General features: G+C 45.4%; 1 protein-coding gene across 4 annotated transcripts in view; it reads right to left on the bottom strand.

Annotated features, from left to right (window-relative positions):
- The window catches only part of BIN3 (bridging integrator 3), a 57,905-nt gene extending 40,190 nt beyond the window's left edge, over positions 1 to 17,715 (bottom strand). For all 4 annotated transcript variants that reach the window (XM_049865530.1, XM_049865529.1, XM_049865532.1 and 1 more), the window contains exon 1: positions 17,620 to 17,715. Coding sequence is in view for 1 of the 4 variants with exons in the window: in XM_049865529.1 (XP_049721486.1) it covers positions 17,620 to 17,627 (8 nt within the window). In the remaining 3 variants the exon portion in view is untranslated. The remainder of the gene's footprint in view (positions 1 to 17,619) is intronic.
- Between the last annotated feature and the right edge of the window lie 202 nt (positions 17,716 to 17,917).

Raw genomic sequence — 17,917 nt, 5'->3', positions numbered from 1 at the left:
CTGGTTTCAGTAGTAAGGAAATATCTTTGTGTTCCTAGTTTACCAAAAGATACAAAGATTGGATTTTTGAATTATATCAATGCCTTTGGGCATGCATTTAGACGACCAGTTTGTTCCCCCATGACCGATTACTGTGATGAACTGTGCTAATACATTTCCTCACGTTCAGCCATCCTTTCATTACTGAAGTAAAGTCTGCTCGGTAAAGAGCACGTGTAAATCGACTTTGGTGTGTATATGTCTGATGATGAAATACAAGCACCTCAAGGGCAGGAGCTGATTGTCATACTTCTTTGCAAACCCTGCCAGTACTGTACTGGGGGCAGTGTTATTTTCAACCTCTCACTCAATGTATATGCAATAAATATGTACTAAGGACCTCCTTTGTGCCAAGCATTGTGCTAGGTTCTGGGGCTATCGGGATGAATGAGACAGACACATTCCATGAGCTCATGGCACTTATAGTTTTATGCACGTTAGTAAGCACCAATGAATGAATAAGTACATTGCCCCAAAACCAAACAAAAAACTAGTTGCCGTCCAATCAATTCTGATTCACAGCGACCCTACAGAGTAGAACTGCTCCACAGTATTCTGAAGGAGCTGCTGGTAGATTCGAACTGCTGACCTTCTGGTTAGCAGCTGAGCTCTTAACCACTACGCCACCAGGGCTCCACATTGCCCCAAAGGCCCTGTAAAACATTCTGCTCTAATTTAAGATTCCTGAAAAAAGCTACTCTTAGATTAAAAAAAAAAAAAAAAAAGCCTGTTGCCATTAAGTCGATTCTGACTCATAGTGATCCTATAGGACAGAGTAGAACTGCCCCATAGAGTTTCCAAGGAGTGCCTGGTGGATTTGAACTGCTGACCTTTTGGTTAGCAGCCGCAGCACTTAACCACTACGCCGCCAGGGTTAGGCCATATAAAGAATAAAGAAAGGTAATATCATCTTCTTTGGTCTCCCAGTTCTTATCTGACTGAAAGGAAACCCAAAAAGCATACCAGCCACAACTCTCAGTTGGAGTCAAGGGACAGTACACTCAGTGGAGACCAAGAAAACAGAGCTGGCATTTGGCACTGGAAGTCAAGCCGGATGAAATTTTCAGAGTACAGGTCAAGGGAAAATATTTTAAAGCATCTAAACGGTAGTATGAAGGGAGAAGAGACTCCTGGGTTTCTTCAGAGGCTGCCAAATGGTAGATATGCCCCATTCTGCTAGAGAAATAGCCAGAAGAAGGGGGCAGATGCCCTCCTGCCAAGCTCAGAGATTCTCTGCCACTGAAACAGCATCCTTGCAGGAAACAGTGAAAGGCGGCAAGGAGGGAAAGCAAGTGGAAAAGAGGAGAACAACTAGGACCTTCTGCCACTGCCTCCCATTGAATCCACTTCATCCAGGGCTTCAAACCGGTTCTGTTTCATTGAAGCCCCTGCTGATAATCTGCATTTCTAATAAGTTCCCAGGCAATGCTAATTCTGCTGCTTAGGCATCAATTCTGAGGACCGCCAGTAGGGCAGTGGCTCTCAAGATTTATTATACCTAAGAATCACTCGGGCATCTTGTTAAAATGTAGATTCTGATTCAGTATTTCTAGGGTGGAAATGCAAATTCTCAGCAGGGGAACAAACCAGTTCAAAGCCCTGATTTCATCCCTGTGGTTCTATTCTCCTGCTGGAAAACAGGGACTTCCTCATAAGAAACAGCTGCTTTGGAAAGTGTGTGGCAAGAGTGACAGCATCGAAGCATCTCCAAGAGCAGTGGCTGCCTTGGCACAGCTGGAGCACTTGGGGCCCAAGGTCGGCAGTCCTCCAGAGCATGGGGAGGCTCACTGTGCTCCAGGATTTTTGTTCCTCCTCTTCCTCACAGCTTTCCTCGGGGTTCTCCCCTTGGAATTGTGTGGGTAAGCAGAAGTCCAGAGAGAGGACAGGGCTTGCTCCCTGAGAATCTCTGAGTTCTGGAAGGAATTAAGAGGGCTCTGAGCTCCCTGCCTCTGGAGTAGAACTCCTTACTCCATTCTGCATGCCACTCCATAAATATGAGCACCAAAGGGCAGAAGAAGGGGTATTTTGGTCTCAGCAACAAAATGGAGAAAACATTTCTCTCAACCCTACCCTTCTCCAACCTTCAACATGCCCCACCTCAAAAAAAAAAAAAAAAAAAGTTCTATGTGTACAGAGGGAAAGGGGGAAAAAAGATTCTATTTTCTTTCACAATAAAGAAAAGTCAACAGGATGTTCTCCAAAGCTACAAATACACTTTTTCAAACAGTAAATATCTCTATTAGCAGCATGATGCCAGTTGGCTAATTCTGTCTGTCTCAGTAAAACCTTTCCAAAAAAACTCCTGCTCTTGTATAATGCCTACTTACAAAAACAGCTCCTTTGCATTTTCCATTTGCTAGGTTTCTCAATATTTGTTTCCCCACCCCCTCCACTGCAGAGGCAGAGATCAGAGGCAGGCCCAGATGGCATGGGGTGGGGATCCCCTGGTCACCCTAGTGGATTCCTCTGTCCCTGCTTTCCTGGGAGAGTCTCCACTTTCATTACCAAGAAGGGTATAAAGAAGCTAAAACCTAAGGATTTGGCCTCTGGAATTTGTTTTTACTAAACATGAATGAGCCAAGGCCTGACTCGGGGGTGGACAGAACCCTGAAACGATTTTTCACAGAGAAATGAGTGACTCAGTCTACCCACCCCTCATCTTTCTGATACCCTAGCTGGGCAAGAGATCCACTTCGAACTGTTAGCCAGTTTTGGGGGAAAGACATGAGGGAGGGGGTAGTGAAGGGAAGGCTGAGCAAAGAGTAGGAGGCAGCTGATAGTGGCTGAAATCCTGCCTCCCCGGGGAGTGGTATGGGCCTGAGTCACTGTCTGGGCAAGAGCAGGAAGGTGGGCGAAAGGCAGCAGCTTCTGCGGGCTGAAAGGGCGAGCCCTCCTCCCCCACCCCCATCCTTCTGTTACTTTATCCTCCGGCTCACTGCCTTTTCTGGTCTGAGGCCCCACCAAGGATACCACCACCCTAACAATCGGAGAGAAAACAGAGGGCCAGGGCAGGGCAGGGCTTACTGAGGGTCATCTGACTCTGGGAGAGCAGCTGCTTGTTCGATGCTATCCTCTTTAAGAAGGGCCAGCTGGTCACAATGCCAAAGGGCCAAGGAAAGTTCAGCTTGAGCAAGGACATGAGAGATGCCATCAGAAGGGAAATGAATTGAGCTGTAAATTATCCATTTCCAGTGGCTATGACCACAGCCTCTCTGGCCCCAGCTCAGTTTGTCCCCTAAATTAGCCAGATCCAAAACCAGAGCACATAGAACACCACCCCGATTTGCCACCAGTCCAAGGAAGTATGTGTGTATTTAAAAATACAAGGCATGACTCTGTGACTTGGCTGATTTGTTACTTGGACCAGAACAATCATCCGGTTCAGCTGTGCTCCCTCATTCCCCACTGCTCCCCAGGCTGATCTCTGAAAAGCAAAGAGAATAACCACAGAACGTCAAGCCACGTGGGATCTGGAGATCATCTAATTAAAGCTACCATTTATTGAACACCTACTATTGCCAGTTTCTGTGCTGAGTGCTTCAGAAACATCAGATCGTTCAACGTGGTTCACGACTGTATTTTACAGAAGAGACAGTGCACGGGTTAAGGGTATGGACTCTGGAGCCAGACTGTTTGAATTCAAGTCCTGCCTCAGCCAATCACCAGCTGTGGAACTTTTGGCAAGTGACTTCTTGTGTCTCAGTTTCCTCATCTCTAAAATAGTATAATAATGGACATATCTCAGAGAGCTGCTGTGAATATTAAACGAGTTTAATACTTAAGACCATTCCTGGCATATAGTAGGGTTGTTAGTTAGGTGCCATCGAGTTGGTTCTGACTCCCAGTGACCCTATGTACCACAGAACGAAACACTGCCCAGTCCTGAGCCATCCTCACAACTGTTGTTATGCTTGAGCCCACTGTTGCAGCCACTGTGTCAATTCACCTTGTTGAGGGTCTTCCTCTTTTCCGCTGACCCTGTACTCTGCCAAGCATGATGTCCTTCTCCAGGGACTGATCCCTCCTGACCACATGTCCAAAGTATGTAAGACACAGTCTCGCCATCCTTGCTTCTAAGGAGCATTCTGGTTGTACTTCTTCTAAGACAGACCTGTTCATTCTTTTGGCAGTCTATGGTATATTCAATATTCTTCGCCAACAACACAATTCAAATGCATCAATTCTTCTTCGGTCTTCCTTATTTGTTGTCCAGCATTCACACGCACACGGTGCGATTGAAAATATACTAAGCAGGCTCTAGGTGTTGGTTGTGAAGATGGTGGTGGTGGTATTGTGATAATGATGATAAAATTGAGGCCCAGAAGGGATGACTTGCACAAAGTTACACAGAGATGAGCGGAAAATCCAGGACCAAAGCCCAGTTATCCAAGACTCCCAGCACAGTGCTCTTTCTACTATCCCCCAAAGAATGGACACCTTAAATTATTTTTTTCTATTTTGGGGCAAGCAGCAGTCCCATCCCATCCCATCACACATTATTACCAAGCCCAAGTTCCTAAGTTTGCTTAAAACTAAGTGTGGCTTCCTCCTAGTTTTTTGTGACAGAAGTCTGAAGGTTGATGGATAAAGATCAAGAAAAGAGAGGACAGAAGGTAATTCAAGAAGGCACTTTAGCCTCCTTAGGAATTCTTAAGAAACTCCTAGTATTCGACAGACAAGCTATCATCTATTCTCATTCTAATCTGTAAGACAGGAAGGGGCAGAAAATTAGTTTTCCCGTTTTATAAAAGAGAAACATAAGGTATTCTGAGGTAAAAGGCTTGTCCTGCTTACTCAACAAGCCAGAGAGAAACCTGACTTCCACTCTGATGGGCTATCGGTGGTTTAGACCAAACTCTGAGAAGCACAGACCAGCTGTTTAATTTGAGGCTCTACATCTATTTGGCCCCTAGAAAGCAGGAGGCAGAGGAGTAGAGGACTGAAATGGAAACTCACTTCCAGGCTCAGCTCCCTAGATCATCCCCACCTATTGGTCACAGGAGGCAATAATTCTCTTGCTATGAAGAGAACGGTCTGCCCTAGCAATGATGCTGGTCAGGCTTGGTATGACAAAAGTTAAAGAAAAAAAATATTGTGAACACTCAGAATATTATAGAGAATATATAATAAATACTCCTGTACCCACCTAGCCTTCTCAAACTCTAACATGAAGCCCTACTTGCTTCAGATCTTATTCTTTAAGCAAGAACAACAGTACAGATACTGATGAAGTTCGTTGGGTATCGCACCCTGATTCCCTTTCCTTCCTTCCTTCCTTGTTTCTCTAAAGGTAACTACTATCCTGAATTTAGTATTTATTATTCCCATATTTTTTCTACATATGTTTAAATTCATTAGCAAAACACAGCATTGTTTTACAGGTCTAAACTTCATATAAATACAGGTACACGTCACTTAATGTCCACAATACACTCTGTGCAATAAGACATTATGTGATTTGGATGCTGAGGATGTCTCAGGTGAACACTCAGGTAGGCCCAGCTATTGCTGGCTTCTCTGCTAAGCCAGCTGCAGAGAAGCTCAGCTCACCCGTGAGCAACTGCCCAGGGAAGGGATGGTGCAGGCCAAGGGGGCTGAGGGCACCCAAGCCAGGCTGGGGCATCTGGGGCACGTATCTTTCAATCAGTGCTTTACAGGACCACAGCCGGCAAAACACAGGGACTAGACCAGCCAAGTCAGGGGACCTGAGGGGGACTGGGGTTGGGAGTTTGGGACTGGGCCTCCATCGCTGCAGACTAGGTGGCTTCCAGGCAGCGTGCAGCAACCGGGCAGACATGGGACCCTGACTTCAAGACTGGGGTCTGGCATCCTGGCACTCAGACACCTGTGTGCCCTGGCCCATGGATGTATAAGTGGTCGGCCTTTGCCCAGATGGATGTTAAGTGACACATACCTGTATTATGATACTAAATGCATCATTTTGAAACTAGCTTTTTACATTCAACACTATGTTTCTGAAATTTATCCATGTTGAAATACATTGTACTACTTCATTTTAACCACTACATAATATTCCATTGATATGACAATTTACTTACCCATTTTCCAGATGGACATCTACAATGATGTAATTAACATTCTTGTACCTATCTCCTGTTGCACAGGCACAAGAGTTTCTCTGGCTTACAGGGTAGGCAGGCACATCTTCAAATATATTAAGGAGTCCAGAATCTCCAGTGTGGGTTTCCAATGTACACTCCCACCAGCAGTATACAGAGCTCCCATTACTCCTCATTCTCAGATGCTTGGTATCATTAAGACTTTAAGGTTTTTGCCAGTTTGATGGCTACGAAATGGCAGCTCATTTTTGGTTCAATTGGCTTTCCCTGGATTACTAATAAGACTGAACGTCTTCTCATAATTTTTTGTCCATGTAAAAAAAAAAAATGGCACCAACTATAAAACTTGTAGCGTCAGAACTCCTCGTCTAACCTCACAAGGAGAAGGAGAGAGAATCGTCATCAGCACCAACAGGCCAAGGCTGACTGCTGTGAGGTGTAGGTCAAACATACCTCCACCCTCTAACCTTTTTACCAATTCCTATACCAGCCATCTCTCCCATGGGACTCTCTCTACTCCTCTGCTGGATTTGACAATTTGTTGCAGTGGCCACACAGAACTCACAATGGTACTCACAGCTAGGGGTTTATTAGGGAAGTAACGGGTTACCATTCAGAATCAGGAATGATTCAGGATACAGTTCGTTGATCAAGACAGCCTTGTCTCAACTGTGCCCGCAGGTATGCCACTCTCTGGTCCTTGGCCTCTCAGCCTAGCTTCTGCCCTGCTTGGGCAAGTGTTAGCTCTTTAGCTCTGCCAAAAGTGCTTGGAGGCACCCCACTCTGCCAGGAAGCCTCTTGCCCAAAGGTGCAGAGCTCTCTTGCTCTACGGGTCAGCAAGCCTAGCTCTGCCAACAAGTGCTGGGAGGCATCCCACTCCACCAGGAAGCCTCCTTTCTGAAGGCGCTCAGCTCTCTCACTCTGCGGGTCGACACACTGACTGTAACCACCTTGCTACTTGGGCCAGGAAGCCCACTGGGGCATCTCACACTAGTCTCCTGGTTCTGCTGCTGCTATTTCCCTGCTGCCACTTCTCGCCGTCTTGCCCCGTCTCATGTTAAGGCTCTCTGCCTCTGTCTCCTGGGTCTAGGAGGTTCGCAGCACAGGGGCTCTGGGTCCAAAGGACAATGCTCTGCTCCTGTCTCTTCTTGGTGGTAGTGAAGATCCCCCTTTCTGCCTCTGGGATGGCTCATTTTAAGCCTAGTGGGATGGCAAAACTGACCAGTCCTCTTGTTAGGGTTCCATACACCTTACTTGCTTGGTCCTGCCCCTATAAGGACGCCATGCACCTTATCTGTATTATTAATAAGCTGTTCAATCCCCTTGGTGGGCCATGAGGACCTTATTTGCATAGTCCTACCCAATCTTTTGTTGGGAGTTACAAGACCACGGCTAGGAAGGCCATATAAAAGTGATCCATCGCACAGTAGCCTACCCCCTGAATTTTCTAGCCATGGTTCTTTTTATACTTGGAGGATAACTTTACCCTCCCAATCATTTAACCAGTCCAAAACAGTCATTAACAGTCCTTCAGTAGGGCTGAGTCCTCAGGGTGAGGTTACTCAGGTATCAGCCACTCAGTTCTGCCGCAGGTATCCATCCAATCTGGTCAGTTTCTCCAAAAGTCATCTTGGCTTCACCCTCTCTGATGTCTGATAAAATTTAACTGAGAGAAGGTTATTCCCTTGCTCTGAGCCTCATGAGGTATCAGAATAGCAAAACCTTTAAGGGGTTTTAGGTTCAGCTACTGTATCCTAGTCCAGCAGTGCCTTCCCCTTAGTCCACTCTTTCACAGTTATTGCTTTTACAATTACAGTTTTTACAATCACAATTAACCCTACTAACAGTCAACACTCACAACTGAATCAAATAATCCTATCAGCATCTTCTCCCATTCTCTCTTCCCCAGACCTATCAGGAAAGAGGGATCTATTCGGTGGAGATCCTCCCTTCTCCTCCCTCAGTTTGAGTGTAAGCACACCCATGAAAGCGTTTAAGCCGGGCACTTTGTGCCTTTATCTCCCCCTGTTTTAGATAGCCAATGCTTAAATTGCTCATCCCTATCAAACCAGTACTCTGAGGAGACAAGCATGGGCCTTGGTCTTGAAGAATCTTCTGTTCTGGTTGGAATTTTGAGCATCTGCATCCATAAGCAAAGTCCAGTTCAGAGCAGGCCACCAAATTGCAGCAACTTACACCAGCTCATGGTGTCAAACATTCCTCTCTCTCTCTCTCTCCATTCGGTAGGGTTCTGGTCAGCTCATCCCTAGCCCCCGTGGGCTAGGTCAACGGGTACCAGCCATAGACTCAGGAGTCCGTATCAGGGCTTTGAACAAGTTCTTCCTGGCTAAGTCATGTCTGAAGAAGTGACACCAGAACAGACCTGAATTTTTAAAGTTTGGGTGAATTGGAACAATAATGGGTGTGGGGAAAATTACAGGTTGAAGCCCTGCTAGAAACTTAATCTCCCTCCTTGGAAAACAAGGGTGGCGTATGTGTTGCATTGCAACTAAGTCTCCCGTCTGCTGGATCTTGAGCAGAGTTGGAAACGGTAGTGCCTCACTCAAAGATGGTGGCCTACCGAGCCTCTGTGACCATGTGTCGCTCCCCACAGTCCTGCTAATCCAGTCTCACCCATTGGGCTCCTGAAAGGGCTTACTACGCCTCCTTCGAGTCTCCCACTCCAGGGCTTCAAGTGGTAATTCTCCCTGTTCTAGTTATCGTTCCAGTTAATACAAATTGTAAAAATTCAGGTCACTTCCTTGGCCATGACAGAACTGGTTCAAACTGGTTCAAAGCCCTGGTCCACATACTTCCTTGAACTTTAGACCAACCAGCCCCTTTTCTTTCTCTCTTGCATCTCTAGCTCCCATGGGCTAAGTCAAAGGGCACCAGCCATAGGCTCAGGAGTCCACACAACTCCCTGTACTTCCAACCAGCCAGCCCCTTCTCTCTCTCATTCCTAGTCCCAGTGGGCTAGGTCAAGAGGTACCAACTGAACATATCCAAACTCAGGGCATCTCTTCATTGCTACGCCTCCTCCACTTCCCCTCATCTTGTGGCCCCAGGTGGTCTCCTTAAGCATGCATACAAGGCTGTCTATTCACTGGCTCTCTTTAACTTTCAGTCCTGGAAGGGGGGTTCTTTTGATGGACGTTGACTTTTCCTGCCTCGATGCATCCAACAGCAAGCTGCTTGCTTGAAATTCAAAAGGAAAAGTAAGTTTTTTTCTCTGCTGCATGTCCTTTCAAATGGAAATTTCCTGAATCCAAAGGTTCTGAGTGGGGCTCAGGTTTTTTACCTTAACCCCGAATACTCTATACACAGGGCTACTGCATTCAAACCAACAGTCTGTGTTTCCTTCAGCCAAACTCCAGTTCCCCTTTTAGCATATCTAATCAAGTATTGGCTGAAGGTGAAGTTACCCGATCCCTGTTACCTACAATACCCAACATTCATTTCCACCATACATTTAGGTCTGTTTCACAACACTAGGTAGGAGAAACATTCAATATCCATAGTACATTCAAATAAATACACGTAACCCTTTTAAAAACATTCCAGTTTCATCTTCTCTACACCTTGACTACTTTCCCATCCATATGCATATGGCCTTTGGACTCTGGCTGAGTGGAATCAGAAGACCCTGGCCCCCTACCAATCATCTTGTTTAACCAGCCTGGTTTTTGCCCCAAGTCATTCCAGATGCAGATTTTCTCCCCTCAGCTGCAACATAACATCTCTTAATTTCTTTTCAGCCATTACAGGTAACAACAACCAAAGTAACCATAAGAATCATAAGTTTCACTTCCCATGCCCCTTCATTCTTTCTCTTCCTAAGCCTCATGTTTCCATGAGTCCAGAGCCAATGTAACAAATCCCACTTCTGACACCAACTAAATGAATATTTCTTTTATAAGGATCAACACAAAGCTGGTTCCTATGAGGTGGAGGTCAGATATACCGCCACCCTCCAAACTTTTTACCAATTGCTACACCAGCTGTCTCTCCCAAGGGACTCTACTCCTCTGCTGGGTTCAACAATTCACTGTGATGGCCACACAGAACTTACAGACCATACTCATGATTATGGGTTTAACAGGGAAGTAACAGGTTACCATTCAGAATCAGGAACAACTCAGGATACAATGCTTCAGTTAAGATAGCCTCTTCTCAGCCCTGCCTGCAGCTAGGCCTCTCAGTCTCTTGGCCTGGTCCTCTTCCCTGCTAGAGCAAATGTTACAAAGCTCTTTAGCTCTGCCAATAAGTGTCTGGGGGCTCCCCACTCTGCCTGGAAGCCTCCTGCCCAAAGGTGCTCAGGTCTCTCACTCCATGGGTCAGCAAACCTAGCTCTGCCAACAATTGTCCAGAGGCACCTCACTTCACCAGGAAGCCTCCTGCCCAAAGGCTCTCAGCTCTCTCACTCCATGGGTTGGCACATTCACTGCAATCACCTTGCTCCATGGGCAAGGGACCCCACCGTGCCATCTCATGCCGGTCTCCTGTTTCTGCTGCCGCTGCTTCTCGCCATCTCTGGTGTTACAGCTCTCTGTTTCTGTCTCCTGGTAAAGGAGGTTCTCAGCGTAGGGACCCCAGGTCCTAAGGATGCACTCTGTTCCTGTCTCTTCTTCTTGGTGGTAGTGAGGTTCCCCCTTTTTGCCTCTGGGATGGCTCATTTTAAGTCTAGTGGATGGCAAAACTGACCAGTCCTCTTGTTACAGTTCCATATACCTTATTTGCATGGTCTTGCCCCCACAAGGGTACCATGCACCTTTTTTGTATAATTAGCAAGCTGTCCAATCCCTTTGGTGGGTCATAAGCACCTTATTTTCACAGTTTCACCCAATCTTTTGATAAGAGTTGTAAGACCATGGCTAGAAAAGCCATATAAATGCAACACCACGGTCCATTTGGGTTTTCTTTCCTGTGAAGTAATCAACAGTTTTCAGATATATGGAATAACTTCTCTTAAAGAATATGGCCAGTGTTCTTCACAGCTGCCTCTTATGTATTTCTAATTTGTTAAATAAGAGTTAAAATTAATTAATTAGAAACAATCAAATAAACAACCCTATCTTTAGCTGGCTGAGGTCTGAGGTGATAGTTTACAGTCTGAATATTTGTAACAAACTCCTGGATAAGTGTTTTTCCAATTAGGTTCATGTAGGATGTCTATCACCCATTGTTCATCTAAACCGCTACACAGCACTCTATTACATACATATATCAAAATTAGTCATGAAATCAATTGAAGCAAGTTATTCTTTAAAAAATGAAATAGAACATAATAGAAAATATTAGAGTGATGAGAGTGTACCACACATATACTGCATGAAACTTAGTTCAAGTATAATTGTGTATAGGTGCACATATGTGCATATGAGTTGTAATGTCAAAGGTATTTCTGTGTGTTATGGTTAAAAATTTTTGAAAGCCACTGTCCAACTTTATCTCCCTGGCTCCATTCTTTCTCTTTTCTCATCTATCCTGCAGACCACTGCCAAATTAATTGGACTAAATCATTGCTTTTGCCATTGCCACTTCTCTGCTCAAAAACCTTCAATTTTCAAAAACCTAGGCTCAATTTCAATTCCTCAGCACGGTACTGAAAGCACTATACAATGTGGCCCCAAACTAAAGTTTCATTTCTCATCAACAAACCCTCTACCCAAATCACTTTTACAAAATCCAAACTAGCCTCCTGACTGTCCCCTTCAAGTGTTCTTTATGGATTCTGTCTCCATGCACCTTTTCCAATGCCATTCTTCTAACCTGGATCCCTCTCATTCTCCACTGAAAAACTGCATACTTGCTAGGTCGAGGTTCAGTTACAGTTACATCCACTTGAAGTCTTTCTTGGTGATGCCACTGCTGACACTTAATGATCTATTGTCCCTCCTTTGAATTCCTGGCACCTTTCACATGCTGGCTAAAGAAAGAGATCAAATCTTACAACCTTTTGAATGTCCCCCCACATTTAGCACAGACCCTAAATATTCAATAAGCATTAAACCAACGAATATTTATTAAGCATTGCCTATGTGCAACACACTATATACTAAGCCCTATTTGATGGATTAAAGAGCCCTGGTGGTACAATGGTTAAGTGCTTGGCTGCTAACAGAAAGGTTGGCAGTTCAAACCTACCTAGTGGCTCTGCAGAAGAAAGACCTGGCAATCTGCTTCTGTAAAGATTACAGCCTAGAAAACTCTATAGGGCATTTGTACTCTGTTACACGGGGTTGCTGTGGGTCAGAATCAACCTGTTGTCACCCAACAATATTTGACGGAGTAGCCGTCAAAACAATGGGCTTGGGAAAACAACCATAATAGCTTAGTTGTCAACTCTAAAAACTACCTCAACAGATTTACTTAAAGAGTAATACATAAGAAAACACTTTGTCTAAGGAATGGTGAGACTCCAAGATACGTGACCCTTTCTAATTGCTCCAAAATCTGGAAAAGTCCCTTCCCCTCTCACAACAAAAAGATGAAATGGGTGTGAGATATATGACATTTGCTGTCCAAAGCAACATCGTATACAAAATCTTATAGACTCCTCACAGGGTCTCTGTATTCTAGACATCACCATGCTCTCTACAGATGAGGGAAAGGCTTGGAGGACCCATAGTAAGAAGAAACTAAGATGGTTACAGAATACCTAGAGGTCTACAGGACAAAAGGACTTCCTACGTCATTTCATATGTGACCCGTTGCCTGTTACCATCAAGTCGATTCTGACTCATAGTGACACTATCTGACAGAGTAGAACTGCCCCACAGCGTTTCCGAGGAGTGCCTGGTGGATTCTAACTGCTGACCTTTTAGATAACAGCCATAACTGTTAACCACTACACTAAGAGAGCTTCCTCATATGTGACAATATCCTATAATTCAATATCAACCTGGCAGATACATCCTAGCCAAGTGGAAAGCTTTCCTTTGGAATCACAATCAGTTTGGGAATGGTCTTCCACTTTTCCAACGTTCCTGTTCAAGTGGAGAGAATACTCAGGAGGCACAGGTTTTAGTTCCAGTTCTTCCAGTTACTAGCTGAGTGAATTCTATTAAGTTGTCAAAGGGGGATAATGAGATCTGCACTGTGTACTTCAAAGGTTAGATGTAAGGATGAAATTAGATAATGGATGGGAAAGTAATTTGAAAAGCAAAAAGCACTATATAAATGTAAGATAGCAAGGGTAATAACGGGGGGAAAAGACGCTACTGAGAAGATGTCAGAAAACTGAATGGATAGTTGTATCTGATCTAGTAGTTTACCTTCCTTTCTTTATATTCCATTTATTTCACTCAATAATTACCTATTAGGTACCAACTACGTGCAAGATAGTATGTGTACACAAAGATGGAGAGGTTGTAGATCCTGTTCTCCAGGAGTTTAAGTGGGAGAGAGGGACACACTTGCAATAGCAGAATGTGGAGGCACTGAAGGGAAGTACTATGGAAGTACAGAATAAATACACCAAAACAGTTTGATGGTGGGGAGAATGGAGAAGCGAAGGGAGGATTAAAATTAGAGAAGGCCTCAGGGAGGCTCGGATGCTACTTCTGTCAGTCAATTTTAACAACAGCACTCTTAGAGGCTATTCATTTCAGGAAGTGGCTTGTAAGCTTTGCATTTTTATCTTAAAAATTTTCCTGAACTGAGGCAAGTCAGTAACAGGAAAAAAGTCCTCACTCATACATTCAATAAACATTTACCAATGGCCAGGAACAGTGCTGGGGGTGCAGTGATGACCAAGAGACAGTCCCTATATTCAGCAACTCAGAGACAACTAGTGGGGTTACTGACAAGTAAAGCGATAATTCGAGTACAGATGCTAATGGGGGTCAGAGGGGGGGCACCCAACCCAGTTGGCAGGGTATGGGGGGGTAGTTCAGGGAGGACCCTCAAGAGAGGTGAATATCTGATCCAACTGCTGCAGGGTGAGCAGAAGCTGGGCTGGTAAGTGGGTTTGGGAGTAATGGAAAAGCATTTCAGACAGTGGGAACACTATACACAAAGACGACCAGGGAAAGCTTGGAGAATTGCCACATGGAAGTAAAGGGAAACAGCCAGATCCAGAAGGGCCTTATAAGCCAGAGTAAAGCCATAAACTTTACCCTGAAGATGATTAGGTGTGCATATAGGTTGAGAACAGAGAGAGAGGAAAAAAAAAAAAAAAAGATCGACCCAGAGAAATACCAATATTTCAGATGCAGGCAGAGGCAGAAGAGCCCAGTCTGTTGTGTCTTTTCACAACAGACACCCAGTGCCAGCTGGGATTATGCATTCCATTTTATATATGGAGAACGTGATCACTGTAATTCAATCAGAACCTGAACTCAGCACTCTAAACTCCTAGTCAAACTTATCTGCACTGCCTCTAATTTGCTTTGTTCTGAGTCAAACTACTGGATCCCTAGATAAAGGAGCTTTCCTCCAATGTACCTTTTTTCCTCATTATAAGCCTAAAATCAAGGTCCCCAAGTAGTGCAAACAGTTTGCATTAGACCAGTAACCTAAAGGTTGGCAGTTCGAACACACCCGGTGGTGTGTGGAAGAAAGCCCCAATGATCTGCTTCTGTAAAGACTGCAGCCAAGAGAACCACATGGAGCGGTTCCACTCTGTAATACATGGGGTTGCCACGAGTCAGAATCGACTCAATCACAATGGGTTTGGCTTTTTGTTGTTGTTGTTGTTGTTTAAGCCTGAAATCATCAGGTGTGTGGTTCTAGGGAAGGCTACAATACTTGGAGACAGCTAAACCAGATTAAGGTCACTCTTCTTAATTCTATTTAATTCCATAGTATGATAAGGACACATACACACAACACACACAGAGAGAGAAACACTTGGATTAGGGTCAAGAAGTGAATCAATGATCTAAAATGTGACTATCAAATGCCTTCTTCTCAGTAGGGCTGACCACTGAGCTACCTTGCTGAACAAAAATGGAAGGATAGTAGATGTCTGGATAGGTAGATAGAGCAGGAGGGCAGCACGCATCCACTAAATAAACAGGGGGTGGGTGGGCTGCCCGCACAGAGGAAGCAAAGAACAAAGACCTCTCACTCTTCATGCAAAGTCCACAGTGTGCAAAGGGCATCAATATTGGACATTTCTCAGTGTGACATTTTGAAAGCCCAGCATAGCCCAGAACAATGGTTACCCTCTGGGAACTATGGGCTATATTCAGTGATAGCTGGCATATCCCATGTGCTTGGTGAACCTGACCTTGGGCATCAGCCTCCCATGATGGCTCTACGTCACTCTGGTCTCTTCCCCCACTGAGAATTCCAATCTTAAATGAATGGATGGATTCATTCTGGGAGCAGGAAAACCACTCTGGGAGTGAATCAGAAGGACCCAGCTCTGGTCCCTTTGCCAGCCATTGAGCCAGGAACTGAGTGCAATTGTGTGCCAAGGCGCCGGTGCTGTTCCTCTGTCAGGGAGAGAGGGTCAGGGTCCACGCAACAGATGACGTAGAAGCCCTCTTAGGAGGAAGAGAAAGGAATCTCAGCTTTGAGGGGACAAAGCCACCCTTTTGGTTGTGACCCTCAGTCCAAGAAGATGCCAAGATGTGCAGTGTACTGGTAAATTAGTTCTACTGGATGAAAATCTCAGTTCCTGCTGTACAGTCAGTAGTCAATTTCAACTGTCTCCACCCTGTTAGACTTTAGGAAATGGGCTAATAGTTTTTCAGAAAAGAAACTTTCTGCAACGCAGGTGAAAACTTGCCTCAGATCACCCAGAGAACCATTTACCTTTAGTGGTCTCTGCTCCATCTTCTCCCAATTTGTGCTGATTTTTAAAAACTGTAAATGGCAATCTAAGCACTAGAACGTATCTGTACTTTCTGCTTTTTTACTTTGCAAAAATCAGGCAAGAGAACTGCAGGGATTCAAGATGTAGCAGGCAAGAGTATATCTACACTGTAAGGTTGGAGAACCAGACTGACACTTTAAAGAAGCAATTCCTCTAGGAGATGGAACTGAAGAACTGCCAATTTGTCCATCACTAACTAGGTTGTAACAAGATGGGAAAGTTAGCTTTTTAAGGCTCCAGCCCCCATCAGCCTCCTAGAGCAAAATGTGGAGGGAAAGGAGCAGCTCCTCCCGGGGCTTATTAGGACATGGCTCCAGGCTTCCCTCCACGTGCTGGCACTGACTGTCTGACATTTGTCTATCAATCTTAGTCTGAGAAGCAAGGGAGGGGAGCAGCAATAGTTTAAATTTTACTTTAGAGAGCTGGCCTTGACACTGACTGACACATCAGCTGGTTGTGGCCAGAGCTTATTCTCCACTGATCACCAAATGTTAGCCTGCAAAAGCCTTCCTCCAGAATATTCTACTATCTTCACTCATTCTCAAGTAACTATTGTATATTTACTTTGTGTAAAGAATCAGGCTAGCCTCTGAGGACAAAGAGGCAAACATGGTTCCTACATTAATGGAACTAAGATTCTAAAAGGGTTGATTCATCTCGTACATCTCTGGGGATCAATGTATTCATACAAGCATATTGTAGTTAGATTCCCTGAGATCTGGTGCTGTGGCTATGCTATGTCAGTGCTTGGGCCTGAGGCAAGGTTCTTCGCATGGCTGGCCCAAGGAAGCCCCAGAGAGCAGGCAAGCCATGGTTGTACCTCCTTTGAACAGTAATAATTCAGAGCAACATATAGGAATTACCTTTTGGACAACTTGAGTCATAAAATAAACTAACCATTAGACATTATCAAGTGTCTATTATGTGCTAAGTATGAAATAGTTCTGCAACAACGTAGCTGTCAGCTCTAGAGTTGTGACTACTACGCTGAGACTCCCTTGCTTCTTTGCTCCAGACATGATAGCTCCCATAATGTTTAAGCTTAACTATGTCTATTTTGGAGGGAGAGAGGTAGGTAATGGTCCCAGAAATGATTCAAAATAGTTCAATCTCACGGGGGAGGGGGGGTGGGCGGGAACGGTAATCCTGGCTCCTCCCAAAAGAGAAGCAAGTTTTCTCTGTCTTGTGAAGGCTGTTAAGTGGTGGAAAGGCTGATAATCTGAAAGGGCATGGGTTTTGGTCAGTGAACGGGTCTCTGACGGCCCTATTGCCACAGCTCTGAGGCTGATGGGAGTGGCGGAGAGATAAGCAAAGGGGAGAAGGAAAAGACATTTACTCTACCCCAAAGGATACTTAAGAGAGGAGGGACCACGGAAGTCCCTTACTCCAAGGAGCTGGAAGAAGACGGGGCCAGCTTCTTGGAACAGGAGGAGTCAGGAAACAGAAGTCTGATGCGGGATTCCAGGATATGGAGGCTTCGGGTGAGCACCCGGAGGAAGGCCCCTTGAACGACTAACTACCCTAGAGCCGGGGCCAGTCGGGCCTTGGTCTAGGGCGGAGGGTCCGTGCAAGAAGAGCAGACGCCGGCGGGCAATGGGACTCAACTGACGCTGGGACAAGGCGCATCGCGAGTCTGGGGCTCCAGCACCCCCTTGCCTCCTGGACCTCACTCACCAGCTCATGGTCCCGAAGCTGGCCCTGCGAAGGCCGAAGCGCCGGCCACCGGGGTCCTCAGCCGCAACTCAGTTCTCTGGGATCACTTCCGGATTCAGCCAGTCTCCAGGAAGTGACGTTAACTTGCCCCCTCTGCCCGGAAGCGGCCCTAAAGGGGCGGGGCCCGGCGCGTTAACCGTTTGCTTCCCGAGGTATTTCTTTTGCGGGTGACCTTCATACTTTGGCCTAGGGGTTAGAGACGCTCCTGTGGGAGAGGGATGAAGACATCTGGGCCCATTTTCTGCCTTAAACACTGAGT

The sequence above is a fragment of the Elephas maximus genome, chromosome 22, assembly GCF_024166365.1.
Source record: "Elephas maximus indicus isolate mEleMax1 chromosome 22, mEleMax1 primary haplotype, whole genome shotgun sequence".
In the NCBI taxonomy this organism is placed as follows: domain Eukaryota; kingdom Metazoa; phylum Chordata; class Mammalia; order Proboscidea; family Elephantidae; genus Elephas; species Elephas maximus.
Note: the sequence above shows the minus strand (reverse complement) of the source record. Positions and strands in the feature narration are given on the sequence as shown.